General features: G+C 53.1%; 1 protein-coding gene across 1 annotated transcript in view; it reads right to left on the reverse strand.

Annotated features, from left to right (window-relative positions):
• Positions 1-565: 565 nt before the first annotated feature.
• SIRPA (signal-regulatory protein alpha) overlaps positions 566-14,797 on the reverse strand; it is a gene marked incomplete at its 5' end in the record, with an annotated part of 47,647 nt that continues 33,415 nt past the window's right edge. The window contains 3 exons of the mRNA XM_014546534.1: positions 566-3,179; positions 5,521-5,560; positions 14,195-14,219. Of these exons, the coding sequence (XP_014402020.1) occupies positions 2,925-3,179; positions 5,521-5,560; positions 14,195-14,219 (320 nt within the window). The remainder of the gene's footprint in view (positions 3,180-5,520; positions 5,561-14,194; positions 14,220-14,797) is intronic.

Consider the following 14,797-nt stretch of genomic DNA (forward strand, 5'->3'; position numbering starts at 1 on the left):
TAGCAGTTGACGTGAATCATCAAGGATATTCTAGGACAAGCGTTAGGTTTCTGCATTCGGTAGAGGAGGGAGTGAGGTTCTGCTTATCCAAGATCCCATGGGTGGTGAGGGGTAACCAGACCTCAATGTGCAGTTGTGATGGGAGAAAAGGCCCAATGCTTCTGAAGGACTGCATGTCCCACGCATAGGGTTTGGCACCCCGTGACCCCCTTTAGTCCCCAGAGTAACCCTGGCTGGGGGTACTGTTGTCCCCACTGTGCTGCGGACTGACCTGAGTCTTAGAGAGGTGAGTGGTTTGAATTCCTGCAGCTACAAAGTGGCAGAGCCGGATTCAAACCCAGTTGTCTTGTCAGAATTCTGCTAGTATACTGGTGTCTTGGGCACAACCTTATCCCGACTCCCTCTGAGCCACCGACACAAAGTCTCTGTGTCTATTCAAAACCCCAGAGAGAGGATCAAAGCCACGATCACTGCCAAGCCCCAAGCCCACATGCGATCCTCTCCCGGCTTCCTGGGGGCAGGGGGACACTCTCAGAGGCACAAAGACACGCAGCACCCAGAGGGGTCGTTGTTACCCAGAAATCTTTATTACAAAAATATTTTGCAAGCCAAAAAGTTTAAGTTGCAACTATATACAAAATGGGGCCTGTTTCCTTCCCAGCAGTCTTAAAATAAACCCTCCAAACCACGCTCCTTCCGCACTGTTGTCTCGACCTCTTCCTTTTCCTGCGGTTCGATACACAAGGTAGGAGCATCTCCAGGCTGCCAGCCTGGAGCTAGAACGACACGGCTCCCTTGGCCTCCTTCCCTCACTCCCCTTCCAAAATTCAAAATTAAATTAAATTAAATTAAAATGGCACCAAGGAAACATTCTTTCGAGATTCCGCGTGAGTGTGTGTCCGCGTGTCTGCGTTTTCTCTGGGCAGAAGACAGGGAGACGAAGGTTCACAAGCCAACCTTTTGGAATTTGGGAACAGTCCGAGGCAGGTGGCTGGGACGCTGCGCTCCCAGATGCCGCAGAGAATCGCTAGCTCGTTGGGCCAACGCTGCCCACATGGCCTGTTGGCTCAGCGCATTCCTGAATGCCATCATGTCAAACACACCAACTCACGGTCCCCCAGAGAGCTGGGCCTGCGCTGAGCTCCCAGAGTCCCATCCATAGGCCACGCTGACGGGCAGGATGGGTCAGCTTCTCTCTTGCTCTGCTGGCCTGAGCAGCAATCCCTTGGGCACCAAACCTCCGGACCCCGGCGGGGGCGGAGCGGGGAGCAGCGAGGATTAGTGTCTCAGTTCTAAGAGCTGATCAGTTACACGTGGAGACCGAACACACAGCGTGTACCTTTTGCTTGCCCTGGGCCCAGCCAGGCACCCTTGCTGAATTGGAAGAGGGGGAGGGAAGGGGGTCAGAGGACAGTGGTTCACAGCTTCTGCCCAACCTCCCGAGATAGAGGGACAGAACGGTGGGTCAGTCCTGGCCTTACAGCTGCCCAGACTGCTTGTCTGTCTTGGATTTATTCCAGTTTGATCCCAATAGGGTTTGAGAGCAGAAATGGAAGATTTCTCTTGCAGAGATCAGTTCAGAGAGCTGGAATGGGGGGAGGTCGCTAAGGGGTGGGGGGTGGTGGGTGGGGGGAAAGCCAGGCACAGCTTCCTACCCTGCATGGCCCTAAAGTGCTTATGAGGAATGGTGGGGAGGGAAGGCACCTTCCTCTCCCCTGTCCAGGTGAGCAGACTGAGGCATGAGGTGCGGACAAGACCGCAGGGTGGAGGAGGCAGCCTGCAGAAGCACTGGCTGGTTCCGACTTACCGCGCCCAGGGCAGGAAGGCAGTAGTACCAGCCACGTGGCTTGGCTGAGAACGTGGCCAATTTAGTCCTGGAGAGAAAGAAGGCTAAGCATCTCCACGGAGCCGCCAGAACGGAACCTTCTTCCCCATCCTCGGGGCTCTGGGACATGGAGGAACTCGTTTTCTGCTGTAGGATATTCCCTCCAGGAACCAACTGCTAAACCTTGGACGGCACAAGACCCAACCATGTACTTCAACACATGACAAAGAGCCAAGATAATGCTGCCGTTGTTTTAAGAAAACAAAACAAAACAAAACACCACAGATCAAATTTTTCTTACACCTCAGTTTCAAGATTGCACGTTTCACATTTATCAATAATTTACAGGCGTCCACAGCGAGCTGTTGCTGAGTTAGTGCTAGCTGGAGGAAGCAAGCTCAGGTCTAGAAGGCGAGGCGGGTCCAGGTGGAGCGTGACGGTCAGGTTGCTGGTCCTCATGGAGTCTCGGAGGGCAGGAGGAGGAGGGTCTTGTTACTCAGTCCTGGTGGTGGTGGAGGATTCCCTGGCGGGTCCCCTCCTCCCCAGGGCTTGTGACGTGTCAGTCCGGGATGCAGGACCGTTGGCAGCAACCTCACCGAGTCTCGGGATGTGGTCCCAGAATTTGTTTTCTGGATTCTCCATGGATGGGGCAGTTGAATCGACACAGAACTTTTCCCAGAGCCCCAGCTGGATGGTGGTGGTGGTGGTGGGAGGAGCAGGTGAGGTTTTCTCCCTCCTCACCTTGGAAGATCAGGCTGCAAAGCATCTAGGAGGCTGTCAAGAGTCGCCAAGACCGTGGCCAAGACCCTTGGTTGATGGAGAGAGGCATGAGAATTCCTGGACCCCTGGCAGCTCCGGCCAGTTCCCACGTGGGTTCCCCAGCTGGTCTGGCAGCATCGGCCTCCATGTGTGGCAATGTGGGGGGGGCTGTGGCCACCCTGGAAATGCTAGAGAGCCAAGCGGGTTGGGGAGACAAGATCCAGCCTCATCCTTGGGTCCCAAGACCTGCACCACCCCGGCCCTCCAGGAACTGGGGTGGCTGCCCCACGGGGGACAGGAAGGCTCCTGGGCACAGGCCCAGAGACGACCGAGGCCCCGTTCACTTCCTCTGGACCTGGACGCTGGCATACTCCGAGTGAGATGGCTCGGGCTTGGGGGCTGGCTGCTTGGGGGCCCGGTTGAGGTGGACCATGTCCAGGTCGGCATAGGTAAGGGTGTCCTCAGGCGCGGGCGGTCGGACGGCCTGAATGCTGGCATATTCCGTGTGGTTGTTGGACTCAGCGGCCCGGGGGGCCGACTTCTTCCTCTTGGGCAGGTTCAGGTCTGCATATGTGATGTCATTGTTGTCCTGGGTCTGAATGGGATGGAGAGAAGGTCACTCTGGAGCCCCTACCTCTCACCCACTCGTCAGCACCAGGTCTGGATGCTTCTGTTTCCTCCACTGACTCAGCCGTAGTTCACACCCAGCTCCTCTCTGGCCAAGGTTACCTGCCAGCAGCCTCACCCTTCCAATCCACCTCCCTCCTCACACAGCCTGAGGATCTTCTAAATGCCACTGTGGTCGCCTCCCAGGCTGACTCAGTGTCACCTCCTCCCACCGTTCTGTCCTGCCTTGTCCTACTCCTCTCTCTGCCTGGAGTCCTTCCCCCTCCTTCTCCTGGTGATGACTCCAACCCACCCTGCACATTTAAGAACAAGCGTTGCTTCATCCTGGCTGGGTCCAGGGCTCCTTCTATGTGCTTCCTCAGCCCGTGTTTCTCCCTGACAGCACCCATCACCCAGGGCTGTGTCTGTCTGGGGGGTCTGAGTACATGCTGATCCCCCAGGGGGAGGGGACATGCATTCATTTACTCTTTTAGTCAACAAATATTCATTAGGCATTTGTTCTGATGCAGAAACCAAGGCTGACACAGAGGAAGCTTGATTAGTGTTGAATGAACGAACGAGTGAATGGCAACAATTTCAGCCTCGCTCGGGGTGCAGCTGGGCACTGGGAGACAAGGAAGGGCATGCGAGAATGAGACCAGTGGGGAGGGTGGTAAAGGTTCTGCAGTCAGAAGCCTGGAGTTCGAATCCTGCTCCTGCTCTTTCTAGCTGAGAGGCTTTGGGCAATTCACGTCACCTTCCTGGGCCTCAGTTTCCCCATCTGTAAAGTGGGAATAATAATCATATCTATCGCCAGGATCGCTGGGAGGATCCTGTGAGATCAACCAGGGAAAGCTCTTAGAATGGTGCCTGGCACCCCCTGGATGAGCACACATGTTCAATAATGGCCACAATTATCAGCCACCCAGCAAACCTGAACATCTATCTCCCATGTGCTAATCTTATCACTCGCAACTGCGCCTTAAAATTACCCATCAGGAATGGTAACCTTGGCTTCCTCTGTGCCTGGCACCCATGCTGCAGAGGCCGGAGGAGCTGCCGGCAAGGTAACTCTGGTTGGTGCATAACCACCACAGATCTCGGTTCCCGACGGCCATCAGCACATGCCACCACCTGGGTCACCTTATGTAGGCCCTATCACAGCCTGGTCGGAATGATGTACCCAGTTTACAGGTGAGCAAACTGAGACCTGGGGAGGTTAAATCATTTGGTCAAAGTCACAGCTGGGAAGAACCAGTCTGTTGGGTTCTAAAGCTGTGGTCTGACCACACAGCTCCTCTGTCCCAACCTGCACGTTCACACTTCTCTCTAGGAAACCCAACCCTCGCAAGGGCTGGCACCTGGCACCAGGAATCCCAACACCAGGCTGCAAACGCCACCAGAACTGGCTTGTGAGTGCCCAGCTCACTGCCCAGGGTGAGGCACATAGTAGGTGCTCAGCAAGTCTTTGCTGACTGAATTTTGTTCAGGTTTCCTTGCTCAGTTCTTTTTACCATCATTCTCTCCCCGGAAGGTTCCCGAAAGAACTCCAGAGGTAAAATGACTGGAGAGAAGGTCAGGGCACTGGGGGGCCGCACTGGGCCGGGGAGCAGGACACAACATGTTGGCCTACAAACATCATGTCTGTTAGCAGCCCTGATTGTCTCCAACAGATTACATCTACAATGATGACAGCAGCCAGGGAAATGTCAAGGACAGCTGGCGCGCGCACGTTCCAGGTTCAGGGCAGGGCCTGTCTTGTTACAAGACACAGGGGAGCCCTTTGCCTCCAAGGGCTGACAGCATCAGCCCGGAAGGAGCAAGGCTGGGTTTCTCGGAAACACGCCAACTGCGCTGCCCGCGAAACCTCCTCAGCCATGATGAGGAGACGCTGCCAGCTGGAGGAATTAATGGCACAGGGTCTTCCCATCAGAAAGACAGGCTCTGGCAGTGCCGTGCTGCTCTGTGTGAGAGGCAGCAGGAGGAGCCAGGAAGGAACCGGGCAGGGTGCTCCTGTTGGAGGGGCTGGCCTGGGCAAAGGCCTGACTCCATTGACATGGAGCGCACTGTGAAGGGTGCCCCCTGGAGGTGTGCAGTGGGGGCACTGAGGCAAGGAGGTGAAGGCAGACATCCTGGCTGGAGTGGAGGGCGAGAACGTGCAGAGAACCAGGGGAAAGGGAGGAAGGAATGTAAAGATCCTCCGCCCTCCGCACCCTCCCTCCCGCCCTGGGAAAGGAGTCTTAATTTAGAAGTGAATCTGCCGCTCCGGCTGGTGCAAGAAAATCACACCATCGAGTTTCCCAGGAAGGGCACCTCACCAAGGACTGTACCTGGGTTATTTCTCTGGCGTTCTTCTCGGGCTCATGCAGCCTAAAAAGGAAAGAGACACACAGATAAAAATATCCTCCCTATCTCAAGCGCTCATGTAAATTGATAAGAATAACATTGAGGTTCACTTCCTATGGGGTGGAGGACATGGATGAGTGGTTCACAAAAGAAACACAGCTGCTTATCAAATGTTTGGACAGATGGTCTGTCTCATAAAAAAAGGAATTTGAAGCAATTTTTAAAGCTACTCTATCAGTAAGGATCTCTGAAAATTATAACACTTGGTGCTGGGGAAGATATGGTGAAACTGGCATCTCTATATATAAAAGCCCAGTGACCAGAATGGTGGAAAGACCAGAATGACCAGTGGCTATGACGTGCACTGAGGCAGCCAACCAGCCTGATCCAGGCCCTGATTGGCCCCCAACACCCAGATCAGGGGCGGGCCGGCCAGCCAGCTGCCCACAGCCCCTGTCCCCCGTCAGCCTGGCCCAATGGGCCCCCATCGGGGTGGGCCGGCCAGATCCCACCCATGCATGAATTTGTGCACCGGGCCTCTAGTTTTCATATATTGCTGGTGGGAGGGGCAAACTGAGGCAACCCTTTTGGGAAGCAGCTTAGTCAGGCAAACCAAGAGCTTGGAAGGTGTCATCATCTTTGGATTCATAATTGCATTTGGTGGCGGGGGGGGGGCGGGATTCAAAATATCAAAAAAGCTGTCTGCACAGAGGCACTGGTGCAAGCAGGGTGGGGGAGGGAGTCACATCTAACAGCTCTGCCAGGGGGGACTGCCTAAGGAAATTAGGATAGACTCGCTGATAAAGATTTAAAAGGTTTATGAAGAAGTTTCTGTTTTTAAATTATGAATGATTACATTAAAAGATAAGTGAAAAAACAAAATTCTCAGTGGAATGATCTTAATTATGAAAAATGTGTGGATAACACTGGAAGGAAACAGGAAAATGCTAACAGCAGTGGTCTTTGGGTGGCATTTTTTCCTCTTTAGTTTCCCATATTCTCCCACTGTTCCATATCATACACATCTAGGTTTTATCATCAGAAAAGAAGAGGGCCCGGGCTGGTGTTCTCAGTGGTTAGCGCGCCCACAGGCTGGATTCTGGTCAAGGGCAAGCACCTTGGTTGCAGGTTCCTCACCCTGGCTGGGGCACGTGCGGGGGGCAACCAATCGATGTGGGTCTCTCACATCCATGTTTCTCTCCCTTTCCTCTTCCTCCTTCCCCCCTCCCTTCCACTCTCTAAAATCAATGGAAAAAATATCCTCCAGTGAGGATTTAAAAAAAAAGAAGAGGGAAGGATCAAGTGTCCTGGTTAATCAAAGAAGCCATTCATGCGCTTGATTCTGTAATTGGAGGCCATGGCCTGGCTCACTGCAGGGTCACAGTCAAGGTGGTGAGCAAGTCAGAGCCACTGGTTCTGCAGGAGCGGTATATATTCTCAGGCCACACTCTGGGGATTAGCCTGGATAATGTCAGAAGCGAGCAATGGGGCTTGGCCGCGGGGTTAGTCATGGATTTAGCATGAGTGCTTGGCTCAGAAAGCCGTTCTGGGCATGATGGGCCCCACCTGGCCACAGAAACGACCCTCCAGGAGCAGGGACAGCGTCTGGTAAGGAGGGTCACGCAGCTCTATCCACATCCCACCTGCTTCCAACCCTCGGGGGGTCCCAAGGTCTCTGGTTCAAGTCCAACTCATCACCCTGCTCATAAGCCCCATGTGGTCTGGCCCCTACTGCTCCCCTCAGGACTCATTCATTCCCCTGTCCTCATTTCTCCACTATCCACCCACCAAATATTTCGAGAGGACTACTTGATACGACACACTTTAGGTGTCAATAGCAACGTCCTTGAATGACCTTCTTAGCCACTTTTTTATGGTTAACTTGTGCATCATTCAAGACTCAACTGTGGTGTCATGTCCTCGGGCTGGCTGGGCTGAGCCTGATGACAATTTCAAACCTCCTTATGTGTGTTCCCGTCTGGTGTATGTGTCTGTCTGTCTGCCTGCCTGCCGTGCGTCCTTACCGTACGGGTGCTCAAAAGTGACTGGGAATGAATGCGAGTCAGACTGCCCCAGAGCCTTTGCACATAGTCCTCCTTGCCTCTTCATCTAGTTCACTCCTTCTCTTCCCTCAATCCCTGTTTCAAACAGTCCTTTCTCCGGGAAACTTGCACTGAATCCCCCAACTCCTCTCTCGGAACACTGGGTTCCTTTCTTTCGGAGCAGTACTTCAGACTGGAAGAGATTTTCCTTTGTGTGCGTGTGTCTGCCTCTTCTCTGGCCTCTCCTATCTCTGTGAGTGGTGCTGCCATTACTCAGCCCTGTGCTCAGGCTAAAGAGGTGGGAGCCATCCCGAGTCTCCTCTCTCCTCCTTATAACCCATGTCTGAGCTGCATAAGCTTTGCTGACTTGGCCCCCAAAATACACATCAAACCCCAGCCCTCCATCCCCTCCACCCTCCCAGCTCCCTAGATTCCCGTGGTGCCTCCTCCGTGTTCCTGCTTACCTTCCCGACACCCTGCATACCGTTCTCCACATGTAAAAATGCATACATGGTGTCGTATCATGTGTCTGCTCAAAACCCTCAGCCCTGCAGTGAGTATCCTGACAGGCGAGGCCCGCTTGGCCTGCCCCCCATCTCCCATCTCTCTCCCCCTGGCTCACTCCACTCCAGCTGCCCTGGCCTCTCCATATGCATGAACATCTCCAACTGCTCCCGCCTCGGGCTCTTGGCATTGGCTGTTCCTTCTGCCGGGCCCACTATTGTCCAGATAACCTCATGGCCCGTGACTTCCCATCCTCTGGCTATCCTCTAAATGTCACCTCCTCAGAGAAGCCTTCCCTGATCACCCACCACACCCCACCTCCTACTCGGCTCTGAGCCCAGCTTTATTTTATTTAGTCAGCATCTGCATCGCGCTGTGTATTAACTTCCCGGCTTGTTTGATCACCTGCTTCCGAACTGTGGTCTCCATGTGAGCAGGGACTAGGCCCATCTGTTTCACCACTGGAGCCCTGACTCCCAGTAATGGGCTGGTGGGGCATTAGCACGCGGTAAATATTTAAGGAATAAATGAATGAATGAATGAATGAAGGGTCACGCAGCTCTATCCACATCCCACCTGCTTCCAACCCTCGGGGGGTCCCAAGGTCTCTGGTTCAAGTCCAACTCATCACCCTGCTCATAAGCCCCATGTGGCCTGGCCCCTACTGCCCCCCCTGCCCTCAGGACTCATTAATTCCCCTGTCCTCATTTCTCCACTATCCACCCACCAAATATTTCGAGAGGACTACTTGATACGACACACTTTAGGTGTCAATAGCAACGTCCTTGAATGACCTTCTTAGCCACTTTTTTATGGTTAACTTGTGCATCATTCAAGACTCAACTGTGGTGTCATGTCCTCGGGCTGGCTGGGCTGAGCCTGATGACAATTTCAAACCTCCTTATGTGTGTTCCGTCTGGTGTATGTGTCTGCCTGTCTGCCTGCCTGCCGTGCGTCCTTACCGTACGGGTGCTCAAAAGTGACTGGGAATGAATGCCAGTCAGACTGCCCCAGGGCCTTTGCACATAGTCCTCCTTGCCTCATCTAGTTCACGCCTTCTCTTCCCTCAATCCCTGTTTCAAACAGTCCTTTCTCCGGGAAACTTGCACTGAATCCCCCAACTCCTCTCTCGGAGCACTGGGTTCCTTTCTTTCGGAGCAGTACTTCAGACTGGAAGAGATTTTCCTTTGTGTGCGTGTGTCTGCCTCTTCTCTGGCCTCTCCTATCTCTGTGAGTGGTGCTGCCATTACTCAGCCCTGTGCTCAGGCTAAAGAGGTGGGAGCCATCCCGAGTCTCCTCTCTCCTCCTTATAACCCATGTCTGAGCTGCATAAGCTTTGCTGACTTGGCCCCCAAAATACACATCAAACCCAAGCGCTCCATCACCTCCACCCTCCCAGCTCCCTAGATTCCCGTGGTGCCTCCTCCGTGTTCCTGCTTACCTTCCCGACACCCTGCATACCGTTCTCCACATGTAAAAATGCATACATGATGTCGTATCATGTGTCTGCTCAAAACCATCAACCCTGCAGTGAGTATCCTGACAGGCGAGGCCCGAATGGCCTGCCCCCCATCTCCCGTCTCTATCCCCCTGGCTCACTCCACTCCAGCTGCCCTGGCCTCTCCATATGCATGAACATCTCCAACTGCTCCCGCCTCGGGCTCTTGGCATTGGCTGTGTCGTATCATGTGTCTGCTCAAAACCCTCAGCCCTGCAGTGAGTATCCTGACAGGCGAGGCCCGCTTGGCCTGCCCCCCATCTCCCATCTCTCTCCCCCTGGCTCACTCCACTCCAGCTGCCCTGGCCTTCTCCATATGCATGAACGTCTCCAACTGCTCCCGCCTCGGGCTCTTGGCATTGGCTGTTCCTTCTGCCGGGCCCACTATTGTCCAGATAACCTCAGGCCCGTGACTTCCCATCCTCCGGCTATCCTCTAAATGTCACCTCCTCAGAGAAGCCTTCCCTGATCACCCACCACACCCCACCTCCTACTCGGCTCTGAGCCCAGCTTTATTTTATTTAGTCAGCATCTGCATCGCGCTGTGTATTAACCTTCCAGCTTGTTTGATCACCTGCTTCCAAACCGTGGTCTCCATGTGAGCAGGGACTAGGCCCATCTGTTTCACCACTGGAGCCCTGACTCCCAGTAATGGGCTGGTGGGGCATTAGCATGTGGTAAATATTTGAGGAATGAATGAATGAATGAATGAATGAATCCATCACTCAATCAATCAACATCTGTCCCACTGGATCAAAAGTGCCATGGAACTGGGCCTTAGTGTCACTTTTGCTCCCCTTTGCAATCTCCCAGCTTAAGGCCTGGCGCGGTAAATATTTAAGGAATAAATGAATGAATGAATGAATGAATGAATCAACCAATGTCTGTCCCAAGTGCCATGAAACTGGGCCTTAGTGTCATTTTTGCTCCCCTTTGCAATCTCCCAGCTTAAGGCCTGGCACTGAGCTGGGCTCAATAAGATGAATAAATGAAAGAATCAGGGAAGCCCTATGTATTCCAAGAATAAACGCAGTGAATGTCTGACAAGTGAACAAATGGCCAACTGAATGAACCCCAGTGCCCAATTAAGAGAGCAGACACATTCTGCCGTCGGAGCTGAAAAGATTACAGACAGTGTTCTGCCTGTGCGTTCCTCACCCAGGAAGGTGGATATCGCCAGTCCCTCCACCGGCTCTGCAGCCTGAGGGGTGCTTTGAGCTCAAAGCGGCGGCATCCCCCGTGGCACCCTCCCCGTGGTGCGCAGTGCTGCCCACGCCAACGTCCTCTGGAAAGCGTCTGATTCCAGCCAGCCCAGCGGAAGCGGCTGCTACATGGGAAACCACCATTACGGCTCGCTAGCTATTGCTTTGGTTTAGAGAGATGAAAGGGAGCAAGCGATCTCCCGGCTCCCTGGGTAGGCTCCTGATGGAAAAATAAAAAACAGGCAGAAAACGGCTGGCTTCTCTGGGGAAGAAGAAATAGGCAGCGAGAGCACTGGCGCAGACAAAGAGCGTCAGCTTAGGCGTGGAGACACGGGGAGGGAGTCGCGGCGCCAGCATTCACTAGCTGTGGGACTTGGGAAGGTCACAGGACCTCTCTGAGCCCCAGCTTCCTCGCCCACACATGGGACAACAATAACCTCCTAAACGGGGGTTCTCAAAGTCTGGCTCGGGAGCAGTAACAGCAGCACCACCTGAGAACTTGTCAGAAACACACATTCTGCATTAGCCACTCTGGGGGCGGGGCCAGAAGTCTATGTTTTAACAAGCCCTCCAGAGGATCCGCCACACACCCGAGTCTGAGAACCACTGCTCCATTACATGGGATAACAGTAAATCATAGGGTTTTTTGTGATCATTAAAATCACCTCTGGGCTAATACCGGCAAAGGCATAGATCGGTTCCTGGAGCCCAGTGAGGGCTCAATACATGTTAGCTGCTGATGCGGTTGTCATTATTATTATTGGCATTGCCCTTTTCTCCCAGAACTTACTGTCTAATTGGGAAAACAAGACAAATACAAAATAATGACAACAATAAAAACAAAAAAGAGAGATATTTTCCTACTTGGGGCCGTGAAGCCACTGAGGGGAGGAGGGGGGTTAGGGATTCCGAGGAGGAGATGGAGATCACTGCAGTGGGTTAGGGTGGTATTCATTCATTCATTCATTCATTCATTCACTTGTTCATTGAACAAATCTTTGCCGGGCACCTATTCCATTTGCCATGGCCAGCACCGAACATGAGGGAAGTGAACCTGCCCTCAGGAGGCAGGAGGGATGGGTTACAATCTGGGGCCAAGGCCAGGGACAGCTTGAGCGGGTCAGGATGCCCTCACTGAGCCCAGAGGAAGAGCAGGAGGTAACCGGGTGAAGGGAGGGGTGCCCATTCTAGCTTCCATGTCGCACAACTCCAGGGGGTGCCATTCACAGAGCCCCCTCTGATGCCCCCTGGAATTGTGGAGACCCTGGGTGGTGAGTGAGCAGGGGTGGGGGAGCACATCTCAGAGAGAGTGAGGCCTGAGGGAGGAGAGAAGGGAGAGCGGCCTGGCTGAGCCACAGAATGAAACACTGGGGCGTGGCCAGAAGTGAAACTGTCCGTGTCAGCAGGGGCCTGACCATGAGGGACTCGAGGGCCTCTGGACTATCTTGACAACCATGAGAGCCACTAAAGGCTTTTAGGCAAAGGATGGAAGCCGAGTCTTGGCCTTGCAAAAGAGTATACTTGGTGTGCACACACACATAGCACCCTCGCTGCCCCCAACCTTGGAATCGTCCTTGACTCTACATCCAATCCATCAGCAAGTCCTCTGAGCTGAACCTCCAAAAGTATCCAGCATCTACCATTTCCCATCCCATCCCACCACCATGGTCAAGGCAACCGTCATCTGCTTGGACCACCGCAGAAGTCGCCTCTCTGCCTCCACACTCCTCCCCCATGGCCGGGTCCCCACACGACACTCAGGGTGATACTTCTTAAACAAGTCAGATCACCTCCCTCCTATGGCTCCTCATTCCACTGGGAGTAAAACCCCAGGTCCTAGTGGCCACAGCCCTAGACCACTAGCCTCCCCTCCAGACCCAGTTCCTGCTCTGTAATTCTGAAATCCACAAAGCTCTACAAAATCAAAGTATTGGCAAAACCCATTTGGTGGCAAAACCTGACCTAAACGTGAAGCTATTTATAGTTTTTATTTGCTGCTCTTAGTACAGACGTTCCTATATTTCCAAGCAGGTACAGTCAGGTAGTAGATTGTGGCGTGCTGCTTCTGTTCTGCTGGGTGAACGTCGGGGCCTCCCTAGAGCTGGAAAGCCTGGATGAGTAACACATCTGCTGCATGGGCCTCAGCTAAGAGCCTGTGGGCCTGCATCTCCCTGAGCTCATCTCCTGCCCGTCCTCTCCTTCCTCTGCCCCAGCGCACAGGCCTCCTCTGGGCCTCCCGTCACCTCTCACCTCGGGCCTTCGCCACACCCGCTGTCTCACCCTGCACACACCTCTGCTTCATAGCTCCCTGGCTCAGAACCTGCTCACATCTTCAGGGGGCCCCTCCTCCTGCCTAAGAGAGACCTGCCTTAAATCTCCATCCCTTTGCTCTGTTTGATTTGTCACATGACATTACATATCATTTACCTCTATGCTTACTGCCGGCTTCTCTCACTGGTGTGTGAACCCCATTTGGGTCCGGACTGATTATTTTTTCATTATATATATATATATATATATATATATATATATACACATATACACACACACATACATATATGTGTATATATATGTGTGTATATATATGTATATATGTGTATATATATATACTTTTCCCCCCATTGATTTTTAAAGAGTGGAAGGGAGGGAAGGAGGGAGGGAGGGAGAGAGAGAGAGAGGGAGAGAGAGAGAGAGAGAATGAGAGGCACCGATGTGAGAGAGACACATTGATTGGTTGCCTCCCACACACACCCCTTCAGGGCCAGGGATCGAACCTGCAACCCAGGTCCATGCCCTTGACTAGGAATTGAACCCATGACCCTTCGGTGGTTAGAGCTTGGACCCTCTAACTACTGAATAACACTGGCCAGAGCAAGTCCGGACCGATCTTTGTTCACTGCTATATCCCCAGCACCCAGCACTGAGCCGGCACATAGTAGGGACTCAGTAAGAATCACTGAAAAGATGAATCAACAAACTAAGACACCATTTGTGACACAATGTCATCACCTTAGCCTCTGACCAGGGCGCGAGCTTCAGGATGGCACAGACGCTTTCTACCTTACTCACCCGGCGTCCCCAGGGCCACCCATGCCAAAGTACTTAATAAATATTTAATGAACGAAGGAAAGAGCAAAGTATACAACTTGGATATGGGTGGTGTGTTTGGACTGTGCTTCTGCCACAGTCCAAACAGGATTTCATAAGAGTCTGGTTGTCTGTGGAAGTCCCCTCCGATCCCCTGGGGTCAATAATTAAAATGGGCCTGGCCTCAGGCACTTCCAAAGCAGAGACAGGAAGGTTGACTGGCAGAGCTGGGGGTCAGTGGGTGTGGATTCTGCTTTTCCGGTTTGGGGCTGTCAAACAGCTAAGTAACAATTGCAAAAGCATGGTAGCCCAGAGATGCACTCACCTTGTAGAAGAAGTGGAGCCCTTGGCTGCAAGAGAAAAGAAACAAAAGCCAGTTATTTAACCTAGAAACATACTTTGTTTTTTATTTTATTTTTTTTGGGGGGGGGAGTGGGGGGGGGCAAACGTTTTCCTCCAGTGACACTGGGAGAAATTGTTGAAATCATATCCTCTCAACCATAGGAAACCCCGTGCTCACCCCAGTGGGGGGCCCATTATCTCTCATTGGGGAAAGCCAGGAGCTGAGCCGTCCTGCTTTCTCACCTCTGGGAATTGCCAAAGGTCAGATCCCAAAGCAGCCTTCAGCCTGGAGGGGCCACCTGCCCTAGCCCTGGTCTGGACTTCACCACACTCCTGCCTAGACCCTGCATCAAGGCTCGGTCCCAGCCGTGGCCTCTCCCTGCTGGAGAACAGATTCCAGCGGGGCTGTGAGCTGGGGAGCAGGTGTGAATCCCACTTCTGCCACCAGCTCGCTCGCTGTGTGGGCCGGGATGGGTCCTTTCTCTCTGAGTTTGGATCTCAGCTCTCTGACTCACAGGACTGGGCTGGACGTTCATTTATTTTCGTGTCACCTTTCCCAAAGAAGATCCTGGGAGAAAGAAAGAGT

Source organism: Myotis brandtii, unplaced genomic scaffold (assembly GCF_000412655.1).
Source record: "Myotis brandtii unplaced genomic scaffold, ASM41265v1 scaffold45, whole genome shotgun sequence".
Lineage (NCBI taxonomy): Eukaryota > Metazoa > Chordata > Mammalia > Chiroptera > Vespertilionidae > Myotis > Myotis brandtii.